This window comes from Trachurus japonicus, chromosome 8 (assembly GCF_045865225.1).
Source record: "Trachurus japonicus isolate A0001 chromosome 8, Traja_1.0".
NCBI classification, from domain to species: domain Eukaryota; kingdom Metazoa; phylum Chordata; class Actinopteri; order Carangiformes; family Carangidae; genus Trachurus; species Trachurus japonicus.
In genome coordinates, this window is record NC_140914.1 from 6,975,426 (window position 1) to 6,990,425 (window position 15,000).

Genomic DNA, 15,000 nt, shown 5'->3' on the forward strand with positions numbered 1-15,000 from the left:
AATCACAGTTTGGATCTCCAAACGCCTCCATCTCACATTGTTGGACCAAACTCAAACACCAGTTACTCCGGGAGTCCTTGAAGGCATCATTTGTTTCTTCACCAGGCTCCCACACACACCACTCATGGGGAAAACAGGGCAATCATTCACCGCTGCTGTTCATTGGTTGACATTGTTCTTTATCTCCTACGACAGCCAATCGGTACACGAGTTGACCCGGACCCAGAACCAACACATGGACTCTGAGGTGACAGAGTGACTTCTTGTAGAGTTCATGCTCCCTCACCTGTCCTTGGCCTGGATCTGGAAGAGTTATTTTTAGACCAAATGATGCAGAGCAAAGTCAGTTCAATTGATCAGGTGTTTATTTATTGTTTTAAATAGAGGAAACTCTCATTAAAAAACAACAACAACAACTTTGGAGCAGGGTGTGTTCGTTGGTGTTTGATGATGATGATAAGATGCAACAATTAGAAAGAAGCTGCAGTTGCACAAGTATGTTTCAATGTGTTCATGCAAATTAGCTGCATCTTTTAAGGCACCGGATTGGCCGGCTGGGAGTGAGCACATCACAGCTGAGCCTAACATCACTTTTTTGGCAGTTTTACAGGATGTGATAAATCTTTCAGGCCTTTTTTTTTTTTTTTTTACTGTGCCAGACTCTTCTGCAAATGGAAGATGAAAGGACAAAACCAGACATAATGGTGCAACCCCAGACTGTGGCACAATGTTTGAAAATACACAATCTGCACAGTCATGAAGGGCGGGCGGGTGCACTAAAGTGAATCACACTCGAGGGTTTTAAAGGTAGAAAACACCACATGTTCCTCTGGAGGACAGTTTTTAATCACTGTAATGTCTCATACTGGAAGTTAAACAGAAGGAGAGACAGAGAGAGACACTGGAGGAGGTGCAGTGGGTGAACAAACACACTGGTTTATAATTTAATCCAATAGATCTGAAACAACATTAAGCTTTAATGTTCATTTTTCTGTTTAGGCAGGGTTGTGTGTGGGCAAAGTGATGCTGCAACTTCCACAAACTTTAATAATGACAGCAGCTCATGTCAAGACATCACAAGGAAACTGGTAAAGTGGATTTTTTGGTTTTTACTGTGCCAGATTCTTATGCAAATAAAACATGGTGAAACAGTGACATCCAGTCTGTGGCACAACATTTCAAAACAGAATGTGTAGAGTTGAGAAGGCCGTGTGTAGAAAAGTGAATTTAATAAGAAGCTAGGGGATAGACGCAGTAAATACCCGACTATAAAGCCTACTGGCATGTTTATGTTTAATGTATTACAGCGGGTATTGAGCGCCCTCTGCTGTTTCAGAAAGTCAACTACAGGTGAGTGCTGTGAGAAAATAACCATGTGCAGCATCAGATATAAACAGGGAAAGTGCATAGGCTTTTTTCTTTTTGACTGAACACAGGGCGAACGGCAGTACTGGAGCAAAGCATGTTCTTTTTTATTAAGTGTACAAAACAAGTGCAAAAATAGTGATTCGTAAAGAGCTACACAAAAGTAGGAGTTGCCCTTCAAAAATTACAGTCACAGAGGAGTCAAAATGCAAATACATGAAGTGCTGTTCAGGAGGGGAGGAAGAAGAGGAGGAGGAGGAGGAGAAGGGGGAAGAGGGAAGGGGTGGGGGTCGATGGTGCAGTCTTGCGCAGTAGAAAAAGATTGCAAAACATGGACTTGGTTTCACAGCATGATAAGTACTAAGTGCAAGCTGCTGAAAAAACAAATGCCAAATTCATCAGCTTTCTCCCTTTCAAACGATGCACAGTGCAAAAGATTTTACAAGGAAGAACCTCTATAAATGACATCACTCTAATACACTTAATCAAATAGATAACTTTGGCCCGTACGCTATTGTAACAATTAACTTCCTAGGCTGCGCACACATACACAGAAATAACAGCTTGTCCTTTTTTTTTTTTTCCTTTTATAATTTACAACTAAACACCAGACAGATATGTTGAAGAGGCGGAGCTACTGTGAGCAGGTCAGAAAAGTGTGTTAATGTTGCTACTGGTAACCAGGGATGCATGCAATGAGAGTACCTAGTTTGTTTTTTGTTTTTTTTATATTATTATTATTATTTCCATTCACATCTGAATACTGAGAACACTGACATGTATAGAGGAGGACGTCTACGTCGTAGGGAGCCGTGGAGCTGTGGGAGGAGGAGGCTAAACTAGCTAAAACTGCAGCCGACAACACCTCAGCGAACAGCCAGGTTACTGCAAACTCTGGCACTGATATGTGAAACGAGATACTTGAACGTTGACAAAAAAGGACGAGCCTCACTGGACCGAAGGCATCTTGGGTTGTGGTGCAAATCAACAGTAAAAAGGCACACAGCTTGTGGATTTAGGGTGGCTATTATTACTGAATCCCTAAACACTGCACAAACACACAAACCTTGCACAGAGTTAAGCCTAAGTTTTTAAATTCACCAGTCATCCCGGCCACACATCCCCCCTCCCCTACCCCAAAGAAAGAAAAAAAAAAAAAGAAATCTGCCATTTTACAGTATGGTGCACTTTGGCTTCTTCTTCTTCTCTGGTTCTTTTTTGGCGGGCTCCTGCTCCTTGCCCGTGTAGTAGCTGGAGAAGCAGGCGGGGACGCAGATGGGCTCGCGGAGCTGCAGCAGCCACCGGCCCTCGTCGTAGTAGGTCAGCTGGCCCAGCTCCATCTCGGCCGCCACCTCCCTCTGCTGGCCGTCCTGCTGCAGCGCCACGATCTCCAGCAGGTCCAGGCCGGTCTGCACCGGCTCCACGCCCTTCGCGCAGCCCAGGGTGACGTGGGCGCGGCTCCCCAGAGGCAGCGAGGCCGGGGCGGGGGCCGAGGACGCCGCCTCCTTCTCGGCGTCGTCCGGCCACAGCAGAAGCTGCTCCTCGCTGAGCGACACTCGGGCACCGACCGTGCGAGGAGTGACGAAGAGCGCGCTCAGGGACAGCTCAAATGAAGAACCATACAGTTCTTTGACAGCCTGGAGAGCAGAGAGGAGATAAATCATCAGATCAGTTGTTACTAGGGCTGCAACTAACGATTATTTTCATTATCGATTATTTAAACGATTAATCGGTTAGTTGTTTGGTCAATAAAATGTTGAAAAATGTCAATCAGTGTTTCTCAAACCACAAGATGACGTCCTAAAATGTCTTGTTTTGTCCACAAACCAAATATATATTCAGTTTATCGTCATAAAGGAACAAAGAAACCAGAAATATTCACATTTAAGAAGCTGAAAATAGTCTGTTGTCAACTTGTTTTTCTCTGAAAATACTAAATAAAAAGTATCAAAAAAAAAAAAAGCTGAAATCAGAGAATTTGGACTTTTTTTTCTTAAAGGTTATAGCTACAACTTTTTCATCAAAACGATTCATTTTTCAAAAAGGGGTGCAGAATAAAAGCATTAATTTTACTGAGTTTTTTTTAATGGTATATAAATAAACTGTTTTATAAATTTTGACGGGTCCAAAATATATAAATATTTACATCTGGTTACGTTGGCAATGTCAGCATTAAATGATCTCTGCACCAACAGCATTAGTACGTTGATGTCACATGAGGCGCAGCTCAGGGGAGCCAGATCCTGATCATTCTAATGCTAATGCTAACTAACAGTCAGTCAGCCGGTACTGTAACGTTTCTGGTGCAGGCGTGATGATGCTGCGGGTTTGTCGGGTTCGTCTGCAGGTGAGTTAGTGTGAAATGATTGAGATGTGTTTCCAGTCCAACACCAGAGCTGCTGCTCGTTAAATACGATTAGCGTTAGCTTAGCTTTAGCTACTAGCTGCGTACCTGGCAACCAGTACAATTGAAGGTTGGAGCGAGAGCGGGCGAGTTGAGTGCGACACTTACTGGCCGGGAGGAATTCAACTTGTAGCTAACACCTTTAAAAAACTACTCAAACTGATGATTCAATTACTGTATCAAAATAGTTGAAGATTAATTTAATAATTGATTATTGTTCAATTAATTGCTGTGGCTCTAGTCATTACCCAATTAAAAAAAAATGCAGGTTAATAAATGTACAAAATGTTAACCAGTGTGTTTCTTACAGGCTTCAGTGCGTACTCTTTGGCCCCCTCTGCTTTCCCATAGTCACAGAACTTTGTAGTGCAGTGCAGAGTTCCTTTGGCTTCGAAGTACTGCTCCAGATCCACCTCCTTCTCCGCTTTACCGGCGACTGTGAACACAATACAAGATCAGCTGATTCATCGCTGATGCATTCAGTTTTGTAATGATGGAAAAAACCTAAAAACACACACTCACAGTCTGCTATGTGTTTCTTGAAGGCCTCCAAGGTGTCCAGCGTCTTCAGGAAGTCCATGGAGGTGCAGCGGACCTTGTCCTGCACCGAGGAGAGGAGGAACCAGCCGAAGTAGAGGGGGAGCGTCACCTCCTCCAGCAACGCCTTCATGGCCTCCAGCTGCGCCTCCTCCAGCCCTCGCCGGCTCTTCTTGGCGAGCTGCGCCGGATCCCTGCTCCACTCCGTCAGCGGCTCCAGGAAGATGGCGACGAGGTGCTGCTCCTCGGCGATCTCCCCCAGGCGGGCCAGCCGGTCCTGGGTGTGGTTGGTGTCGTCCACCACGACCAGCACCGAGGACGTGGCCCCGGCGCCGCCGCAGCAGCTCGCCACCGCCTCGTCCAGAGCCTTGTACCCGTCGGCGGACGAGTCTGGACTCTCTGGCTTGACGCCGTGGTCGTCGGCGCGCACCACGGAGCAGTGGTGGTCTTTGTAGGTGTCGGCGATGGCGCGGGCCAGGAAGCTCTTCCCGCTGCCGGGGAGACCTCGGAGGACGATGAGGGTGCGCGAGGAGCGCAGCGCGTCTTTGGTCTGGTCTCGCTCCAGGATGGCGAAGGACAGCGAGCCGGGGGCGGGGTCGGGGTCCTCCTCCGGCTCTGGCTCCGGCTCCACGTTGTTCTGCTCAGATGCAACAGCTTCTCCTCCTTCTCCTGCTCCTTCTGGAAGCTTCTCAGGCTCCTCTTCCTTCTTGTCCTCTTCAGGTTTCACAGGTTCGGCTGAACTCTCCTCCTTTAGTGTCACAGCTTCTGTCGGTTTCTCGGCGGGAACTTCTACCGCCACCGCTGCTGTTTTCTCCTCTCCCTCCTCCTCCTCCTTCTTCGCAAGCTCGGCTGCCACATCCACATCTTTCGCCGCCTCTGGTTCCTCTGCAGTCTTCATGGCCTCCACCACCGGCACCGGTCCGGACGCCGTCGTCTCCTCCTCCTGCTGCTGCTGCTGCTGCTGCTGCGCTGCGACTGGTGGCGGTTCAGGTGATGTTTGCTTTTGCTCTTGCGGCGGCTCGGCTTCTGGAAGCGATTCTGCCGGTTTCTCTGGCTCGGGGACAGGGGCGCTCTCTGCCAGAGGCGTTTGCACAGGCTCAGGCTCTGGGTCATTCTCTGGCACCGGCTGCTGCTGTTCTGGCTGACTGTCCTCTGGTTCTGTCTCTAAAGCTGCAACTGGGTCAGAGATCTTTTCAGATGACTCATCTGGTTCTGCTGCGGCCGCTGCCCCTGCCCCTGCCCCGGGCGCCGCCGGCTCCGGCTCCAGCTCACACTTTTCAATCTCCATTTCTGTTTTCTCCTCGGACTGCGTCACATTTTCTGTCACAACCAGCTCCTCTGTTACTTTGACATGTTCGATGACTTGTGCGTCGTCGTCGTGACCGTTCACCGCCGGCTGCTCGGGCTCCTCACCAGCAGCTGGTGGCTTCTCAGGCTCCGTGGATTCCACCGCTGCCTCCAGTTTTGACACAACCTCTTTTTCCATTACAGCCTCGTCTTGCTGTGGAGTCTCTGACGCATCTAAAACCTCAGTATCCATGTCTGGTTTACAGTCAGTCTGCCTGGAGACACCACCATGTACCTTCAGAAACAAAGACAAGTTTATAATCAGCTCAGCAGCGACGAGTCGGTTCATTAAAACGCCAACACTTCCCCACCCATTAACTTTAATGCAGCTGTTTAAAAACCACCTTTTCTCTCCAGCTCCTGGCTCGTACGCAGGCCGAATGATGCCACCTCATCAGTTTTTAGTTTAATGATAACGTTCAAACATTCAGCACTTTTTCCGTTTCGTCCTTTGTTGACTTTTCCATTTCATTCCTTCCTGTTGCAAACACGTTAAAGCCGTTTCCCCCTAATCGGGCAAGTCATCAAACATTTAATATATGGACTTATGTGTGCTAGCTGGACGTTAATTGAAATGCACTCAGTGCTCAGTGTGTGGTCGCATTAAAAGGAAAAGAAACTTAATTATATAGAAGGACACAAACAGATCTAACGGGAAATGCATAAAAGAAACAAATGGACTGGAGCAGAACGAGTCCAACGTTTGACTCGTCGCTTTAATTGTATAAACGATACCGACACTAACTCACTGTTATTCTTTTTTTTTTTTAAATCCTGGTTCCATGATCGTCTGTTCTTTTTTCCCCTTTACTCTGTATTTTACAATAATAGGTATAAACCAATAAAAAAAATAAGTTAAAGAATAATAATTGCGTGTTTTCACCAAAATTGTAGCATTTAAAAAGTGGTTTGTCAACGTCTTCCAGTATCAACATGAGTCATGCATCTACTCGTTTAGACTTCTTATGTCATATTTCTAAATCAAAAGTAAAATCTGATTTATAGGGCGGCCGTTTGTCACATGATCAATGATATAGCCTATAACATAAATCAGAAATTGATCTTCCAGCTGGCTCAGATGAACATGTACATCAGCTGCATTCTGCCGTCTGACCACATGCAGCTGAGGACTGAGGTCATAATGTCTCATACAGGACAGGAGGACGTTCCTCCATAATTTAACGACAAATTTCTATTTTCCCCTCGGTGCAGTAGTAGGTGAACTCACATACGTCTATAATTTATAACCCAGTGGATCTGAAACAACAACAACATTTGAAGCTCTTATGATGATTTATGTTCAGTCAGGGTTCAGCCCTTGTTGCACACAGGATGGGTGTGGGCAACATGATGCTCCAACTTAATACCATTTTAATTTCTACCAGCATGCATTAAAAGAAATTAACAACAGGAGCTCAGAGGTGGAGATACACAACCATGACTGGATGGATGTACTATGTGTGTGTGTCTGTGTGTGTGTTCAGGCCTCACATGGGGAGAAATTCAGATGGTTGCCAAGAGAAACATAAGACAAAGGGTAGTTAAATAAAATGGGGCAACGCAGTAAAGTGTGATTACATCATAGCACAGCGACCTCCACCGTGCAGCTGCAGATTCACCCCAAACGTCACAGTGAGTGTGCGTGTGTATGTGTAAGGTTTGTGTGTGTTGTTATTATTATAAATGCTGATTTAACAGATGTAGTGCGACGCCTCGTCGTGTCATGAGACAGAAGGGGAAGCTCTCAACAAAGACCAACCTGCCCCCCCTCTCCACCCCAACTGACTCCTCAATGTGGAGAACACACAACTGAATCCTAACACACACTAAAAAAAAAAAAGAAACTGGGAATATCAACACTTTCACATTCATTTCACGCATTTACATAGTGAAAGCTGCAGCAGCTGTGAATGCGACTGGGTGAGAGGATGTTTTATTTATTATTTCTTCATTTTTTTCTTATTAAAAGGCAGGTTTAACTCAATATAATCACACTAGGGTAATTAAAAATAACATTTTCTGTCATATAACAGTAGAAAGCGGTGGTTAAAGGAGGTTAAATGTTGTTTTAAACACAAGGTCTGGCGTTAGATTTTTTAGTAACTGCACAATGTGGCCGGGCGGGGAGTGGCGTGCACCTCACGCTAGCACGCCAGACAAAAACAATTTGGTCTGGCAGCGACTTAAAAGTGGATAAAAGCAGCGCCACGTCTCATGGACATGCACGCAAACAACTCACCAGGGAGCCAGCGAGAGACCGGAGCAACTTATTGACGTTTTATTTCAGAGTAAACAAAGGAGGTAACGGAGGAGCGGAGGGTGTCAGCGTGGTGGTGGTGGTGGAGAGGGGGTGAGGGGGTGGGTGGGGGCTATTGTTGGGTAAAAAATGCCAGGCTTACCAGTTGCTGCTGCTGCTGCTGCTGCTGCTGCTGCCTCCGCTGCTGCTGCTGCTGCTGCTGCTGCTGAGGTGGAGCTGTCGGTGGTGCCGCTGACCACGCGTTTCTCTCCGGATACAATGACAAGGCAATCCTGGGCAGCGCTCTTCAAGGAGAGGGAGGGGCGCGGGGCGGAAAGAGACGGAAACTCCCGGGAACGCGCAACTGGGCGGGGCCACGGACACGCCCCTGATACCGGAAGTAGCTACAAATCTTAAAAATCTTAAATCTAAAAATCTATTGTTTGTTATGAAAACAACCCGAATAACAATTTTGTCTTGAATATTCTGTTTAAAATTATTTTTTCTTTATGCAATTTTTTAAATTTACAAACTGAAATTTGCTGATTCATTTCCAAAATGTTCTCCTAAAATGCAAATCAATTGGTCTTAAAACAACATTAAGAGGAATAAGGTTTTTTAAACTAAATTATAAAAGAAATATTTTGTTTTTAATAAATATTTATGTATTTATGTAACTTGTCTTTTTTTCTTAATCAATTTTGTTATTTGCTATATGTATTACCTCCATGTTCTTTACTTTATCTACATTCACATTATAATAAATGAATAAATAAGATTATGCCCCAGCTATTTTTTAAAATTTTATTTTCATCTCATATATTTAAGCTGTATTTGTATTTGATTTGTATTCATATAAAACATTAAAACTCTCTGCAATAAAAGAAAACACAAGGTATGTAAAACATAGTGTGACTGTACTATTATACAGTACTATTATCTATTTTAAGGTTCAAGGTTTTTTATTTGTATCCCCGTAGGACAATTATTGTTGCAGCAAGTAAAAAGAACACAGATACAAGACACACAATTTAAAAAAAGGGGGGGGGGGGGTAAAATACAGTGTGTTGAAACAACAACAGTGGCACGACTAAAAAAGCCCATAAATGACCGGAAAAGTCATTTATGGGCTTTTTTAGTCGTGCCACTGTTGTTGTTTAGTGCTATTTATTTTGTGTATTGTGTCTATGGTTTTTTGTTTTTTTATTCAGTATTTTGTTTGTGTTTGTTATTTCATTAATTAATTATAGGCATTTTTTGTCATCTGTTCTTGTGTGTGAGCAGGATGTGTATTTATGTGCATGTGTGATGAACATTTCTCTATTTTTTTTTTTCATTTCACTCCTACAGGTCACACACAGCTGGCTCACACCCACCCTCAGTCTGGTTCTGCCTCTTAAAGGAAGTCTTTCCTCTCCACAGAGGGAACTGAAAATACTCTTTTTGTAAATACTTATTAATGAAGAGGAGGTCTGGACCTGCTCTGTTTGAAAAGTTTCCTTGATATAACTTCTGTTGTGAATCGGTGCTATGTAAATAAAAAGGGACTCGACCATAAACTGTAATTCTGCTCTCTGAAGTGGTCAGTGTTAGCCTGAACCCGGCAGGAAGCGCTCATGCATGTCTGGTAACAGATACAGTCGAGGTGTGACATGGGAAGTTCCCTGAAGTAAACACAGCTCAGTGTGGGGAACTTTCACTTGGTAAAGGGACTGTGTGATTAAATTCCCTTGTGATTTATATCAAGTGACATCTGCATTGCAAAGGTCGTTTTCATTGGAATTTGAAAAAACTCAGCCCCGCAAATACATTCTGGCTTGAACACATTGAACAGAAAATATTTACAGAGCTGAAATTAATATCATCTGTTCTCCAGAAGCAAAAATGAAATAGCTTTGGAAAGTACGACTGTTTACACAAAGATATTCTTACTGTTTTCTCAGGTAGCTTATAAAGCGGGATGAAGGCCAGATCTGGGCCTTTAAACAACTTCCCCATATCACTATTCTTACTTCTCAGTATCAGTTTACATGTGTACAATCCACTTTTGTCAACAGAGTGTGGGTCTGATCTTCTCGTTTTGATCACATTTGACCGATTCAATGTCTGCTTTATTATGGTTACGATTGGAGTTCATTTTTGTTGCTATTTTGACAAGGTACTTTAGTCTATGTGCATCAAGACCTTTAAGCGAACTCCAGGACTTTTAATAAGCTGATTTTTCACAAATTCCTATTGAAAACATGACAAACATATCAAACTCAGAGACAAATACATTCCAAGTCTTTTCATTACAAGTCATCTTAAACAGAACTGAGACTTGGATATCTCTGTTGCCAATCTGAGGAAGATGACTGTTCTTCTTCTGACCACTGATAGTTCTCCTCTCTCTTTTTATTTCAGGCTGCACTCAGTCATTGTGACAGGTGTTGTTTTGCGTCATCAAGAGCCTGAAATCAAGAATGATAAATGTCAGAGTTTAAAAATATCTTTAAATGAAGCTCAGACGATGGGAATGGGAAAGTGAAAGGGAAAGGGAACCTTCTGGATAGCATCAGTCATGGCCGAGTCGTCCTCTTGCAGTTTGGCGAAGGTCAGAGCTCTCTCAAAGCTCTCAACACTGGACTCAAAGTTTCCAAGTTTCACTGATAATAAACAGAGAGGACATTATTATTATTATTATTATTAAGGCTCAGGTCTGTACAGCACGAGAAGATGACCGACCGTTCATCAAAAACCAGACAGAGAATTACATTCTGACTGTGCCACCAACACGTTGGCGTTTATCTGCCATTTCTCGTCCACAATTTCATCGGCCGCAGCAGCTGAACGGACGCCGTAGTCACGCGCCTCTCTGTGCAGATTAAGCTCCATGTAGCACCAACCGATCTCGTGGAACAGCCAGGTCTTTTCCAGCCCACCACGCACCAGGGGAATCTTCTTTTCCCAGCTGAGTCACCGACACAGAGAAAAGAAAGTGAAATCAATACAGAGCCACTCTCCTCCAGTCAATCTTATATGTCTATATATATAAAATGATGCAGGTCAGTGATGGTTGTAATATTTCTCATGAACGTTCCTGTTTTAAGCCAGTGAGTTCAACATTAAATACAAACTAGTTACACACGCCAGCTGTTAAATGGTGCGGCGGTTATCTCTGCAAGACAAACAGGAAATGTTGGTTGAGTCTAAGACACAAGTGGTGAGATGGTACAAGTCACAACATGGTACATTAAGCGAGTGTGTGTGGGTGTCTGTGTGGTACATTATTTGAACTCAATAATGAACTTCAACAAAATGTGCAAATGTTTTCAACAGCTGAACAACTAAAGAGTTGAACTACAGAGCTGTTACACAAATACTGTCAACAAAAGTAAAACAAAACACTTTATCAACTCAAATAATTTCTCCTTCTAAAGCAGTCTGTGTCTGCTGCTTCCTCGATTGTGGATTAAAGGCTCATTTTACCAAGTGTAGAAAGAATCAGGTTATTCTGAACAGGAAGTGTTGTAACTGACTTATATTACAATCATCCTGGTGGTGGTTCAGACAGCTGAGGTTAGGACGGATGACTGTATCACATATTTCACAAGTGCAGGATGTATTTCATGATCTACTTACAACTCAATGGCCTGAGTGAACTGTCCAGTTTGGGCGTATAATCTGCCGATGTTGTCCAGCGCCCTGGACATTGCCTCTGGGAGTTTGCTGTTGAAAGGGAAGATGATTAAACATTTAAATCTCTCATTGTTCAACATGTTAAACTCCTCTTGTTGTGTACTGTTTTCGTCAGGTTCTCACCACTGTTTAGCCAACTCTAGGTCTTTCTGATGATGCTCCAATGCTTTCTCCATTTCTCCCAGGTCCATCAAAGCGTTGCCGATGCAGCTGTGCAGGCCGCCTAACACCTCTTTCTTATTGGGCGCATCTTTCTCCGGCCACGCCTGCACTGTCTTCAAGAGCTCTTTTGCCTTCCTGAGACTCCCCGCTGCGTTTCCAGATGCCAACTCTAAGACAACATGTAGCATTAGCATGTTGGGGTTAAAGGGATAGTTCAACATTTTGGCAAATTGGCTCATTGCCATAATCCCTATGGTCATAGCAGTAGGTTTGTTACCTTTAATTGTCTGTGCAAGCTATTTTTAGAACGGCTGCTCAGAGCTACGCTACGGAGGCACATGGGATTTCTTGGTTTCCCTCATCAAACTCATCAAATACACAATCCATCAACTCCAAAACACTCTGGTGGACAAGTTGTGACCCGCACATTCACCGCGCTATGAGATAATAACGGAACGTTACAAGACAGAGCTGTTTTTCGAGGCAAATGCAGAGACGGGTTGCTGAAAAACTGCTCCCAATTAGAATGTGCATCAGCAGTTTTGCACAAATTTACCTCTAAAACAACTCTGTCTCGTAACGTTCTGTTATTATCTCATAGCGTGGTGAATGTGCAGGTCACAACTTGTCCACCAGAGCGTTTTGGAGTTGTTGGATTGTGTATTTGATGAGTTTGATGAGGGAAACCAAGAAATCCCATTAGACTCCGTAGCGTAGCTCTGAGCAGCTCGCGGCTCTGCTCCGCCGTTCTAAAAATAGCTTGCACCGACATTTAAAAGTAACTGCTGTGACTATAGGGATTATGGCAATGGGCCAATTTGCCAAAAATGTTGAACTATCCCTTTAAAAGCAGAAAAGCACCAAGCTGAAAGTTCAGCTGGATTTACCTGCATCAATGTCGTCCAGGCTCTTCAGCAGAGCCTCAGTGGGTTCATGGGCTCTGCTAAATTTTGGTTTTGCCATCTTACGGCTTTGCTCCTTCGCACACGCAGGCCTCTCCTGGTTCCACAACTCAGTACAAGAGTCGAGGTACTTCAGCGAGCTCTGAATGACGTCCTGCAGCCGCTCCCCGCTCCTCGTTTTGCCTTTTACCAAATCTGGGGATCATTTTGAAACAAAATATCAGCTGATTAAATGGGAACATATCATTGGTAGAGAAACAAATTTGAAGCTGTCAATGATGTAGCGAGACAAATAATAAATGATTAACACAGCACCTCCATCTTTGAGTAGCTTCTCTAGATATTTCTTGTCATGGTAAAACTCTCCCAGCAGCTGTTTGGTCGTCTTCTCACTCTTGGGGATCTTCTGTGTCTGCTGTTTTTTCGCCGTTGACAGATGCTCAATAGCAGTAAGTGGTCGCACTCTCTTTAAAAGTTGGTTATTCAGAAACACAGATATGTTAGAGACATGATCCTGGGTAAAAGACTGAAACACTGTGCAGGATTTTCCTTATTTTATTTTCCTATTCCCTGCTTATCCTTTGAACAGCTCTGCCTCTTAGCAAGCATATTAAATACTGGATTACTGAAGGGCAGGTGAAAGACTCACCTCTTCATCTTTCTGGAGAGGTGATAGGTCTCCTTTAATCTCCAGTTTCACAGAGGGAGGACCTGTGGTGGTTTAGAGTTTAAGCGTCACTTGCGAGGATATTCATAAAACACTGTGATTACAGTTTAAGTCGAGAAATGCTGTTAAAGTTTCTTGATATTACCGACAGAGTTTTCTATGGCCTCCTGTGCTTTTTGGATGCCCAGTCTGAACTCCTGTATTTGTGGACGCAGCTTTTGTCCTCTGTGGTAAAAAACCAGTGCAAATTCAAATTCTCCCATGTGGTATAAAGCCTCTGCCTTCTGGTACAAACCCTAAAAAAAAATTGTGATAAAATACATCCTCTCATATTCACAGTAGAGAGCTGGCAGGAGGGGCTGGCATGGGCCTGGTGGGCCATGGAAAGCACAGTCATAAATATTTCTGCATTTCTACCTCGAAAAAGGATTTGTCCTCTCTGAGTGAAGCCTCTGCATCTTTTAAAGCGTTTTCAGACTGACCCATCTTCAGGTAACATTTAGCTCGACCCACGAAGCAGTTCTTATCATCAGCCTTTAAACCCAGGGCCTGGACACAGAAATAAACAGAAACAAAAAAACAGAAACAGTTAATTTCACATTTCAGAATAAAACACACACAAGATGATGAGTTTCAATGAGGAAGGGCTGCCACAGCTGCTGTTGTATATAATATTTTTAGTATTATTTATTCATTTTTGTTTTGTTTATTTGTGTTATTTCCCTTTCTAATGTCATTTCAGCACTTATTAATTAAGATTTACAACGAAATACTGTTGGAGCAAAACCTCCAGATGCCTAAAAAAGAAAGAAAGAAGAGAGAGAAAAGAAAAAGAAAAGCAAAAATAAGAAAAATACAAAGAAAAAAGTGATAATTGTGTAAATGATTTGAAACAAATAAAGTTTAAAAAGAAAAAAAAAAAGCTGCTGAACTTTTAACTTCTTGGCACCTACCGTTGTGAAACTGTCCACGGCCTTTTTATACTCTCCTTTCAGGTACAACCAGTCGCCTTCGGCCATCAAGGTTGTAAATACGTTCATCGGCTTCTGACCATCTTCGTCTCCATCGTTGTCCGACATTTTAGTCACTTTAAATTTCTTTTTTGTGTGTTTTTTTTAAGAGCAACACTCACAGAAAGCACGTCTCCGCTCAGTATCCACCACACACTACAACATCCGGTATCCTAGCAACCACAGCAACAAACTGCAACAGGGAAACGCCGCCATCTAGCGGCCGTTTGACGCAACGCAGCAGAAATTAGTTTTCAGCAGGGGTGTAGTTTATGGGGGGGTTAGGGGGGCCCAGTAAAATAACAGCATAAAAACCTATAAATAATGAGAACTATAAACCTTTCGCTTTGTTATAGTGCAAAGAAGTACATTAGTAAAGCAGAAGTAAGCGATCCGGTCGTTTTGGCTAATGCTGCGTTCCAGGCAGGCTTTTGAAACCGTAAGTTACAGCTTCAAGTCACGACTTACGACTTTGTAGCGTTCCAGGCAACCCACAACTCGCGTTTCTCCGACCTGTTACCTGTGAAAGTGCACTATAACGGCCACTCGTAACTTCCGTCCCGTGAACTCGCACCAGATCAAACTGGTACGACTTCACAGGTCGGAAAAACACGAGTTACGGGTTGCCCTGAACGCACCATAACTTCTTGTCAGCCGACGGAGTTAGCAGCCCCCGCCCTCGTCATGGATCT

General features: G+C 43.8%; 2 protein-coding genes across 2 annotated transcripts; both read right to left on the reverse strand.

The window, feature by feature from the left end:
- Positions 1-1,448: 1,448 nt before the first annotated feature.
- Positions 1,449-8,170, reverse strand: cnp (2'',3''-cyclic nucleotide 3'' phosphodiesterase). The gene is made up of 4 exons (XM_085783500.1): positions 8,053-8,170; positions 4,292-5,888; positions 4,078-4,205; positions 1,449-3,002 (listed from the first exon to the last, which is right to left on the reverse strand). The coding sequence occupies exons 2-4, from the start codon at positions 5,844-5,846 to the stop codon at positions 2,538-2,540; spliced, it is 2,148 nt and encodes a 715-aa protein (XP_085639626.1). The 5' UTR covers positions 5,847-5,888; positions 8,053-8,170; the 3' UTR covers positions 1,449-2,537.
- Positions 8,171-10,161: 1,991 nt separating this feature from the next.
- odad4 (outer dynein arm docking complex subunit 4) lies at positions 10,162-14,499 on the reverse strand. Its single transcript, XM_085783478.1, has 11 exons — positions 14,252-14,499; positions 13,716-13,847; positions 13,444-13,594; positions 13,281-13,342; positions 12,947-13,097; positions 12,617-12,826; positions 11,691-11,898; positions 11,511-11,597; positions 10,643-10,839; positions 10,431-10,534; positions 10,162-10,339 (listed from the first exon to the last, which is right to left on the reverse strand). Exons 1-11 carry the CDS (start codon positions 14,375-14,377, stop codon positions 10,304-10,306), a joined length of 1,464 nt encoding a protein of 487 aa, XP_085639604.1. The 5' UTR covers positions 14,378-14,499; the 3' UTR covers positions 10,162-10,303.
- Between the last annotated feature and the right edge of the window lie 501 nt (positions 14,500-15,000).

What these genes read in the sequence shown, in the direction of transcription:
- cnp (XM_085783500.1), bottom strand. Translation starts at nt 5,846, where the DNA reads ATGGATACTGAGGTTTTAGATGCGTCAGAGACTCCACAGCAAGACGAG. An exon ending in CAAGAAACACATAGCAGACT is followed by an intron (nt 4,206 to 4,291) that starts GTGAGTGTGTGT and finishes TTGTGTTCACAG; the next exon opens with TCGCCGGTAAAGCGGAGAAG. An exon ending in AAGAGTACGCACTGAAGCCT is followed by an intron (nt 3,003 to 4,077) that starts GTAAGAAACACA and finishes TCTGCTCTCCAG; the next exon opens with GCTGTCAAAGAACTGTATGG.
- odad4 (XM_085783478.1), bottom strand. Translation starts at nt 14,377, where the DNA reads ATGTCGGACAACGATGGAGACGAAGATGGTCAGAAGCCGATGAACGTA. An exon ending in GGCCATAGAAAACTCTGTCG is followed by an intron (nt 13,343 to 13,443) that starts GTAATATCAAGA and finishes AAACCACCACAG; the next exon opens with GTCCTCCCTCTGTGAAACTG. An exon ending in CCTGGACGACATTGATGCAG is followed by an intron (nt 11,899 to 12,616) that starts GTAAATCCAGCT and finishes ATGTTGTCTTAG; the next exon opens with AGTTGGCATCTGGAAACGCA.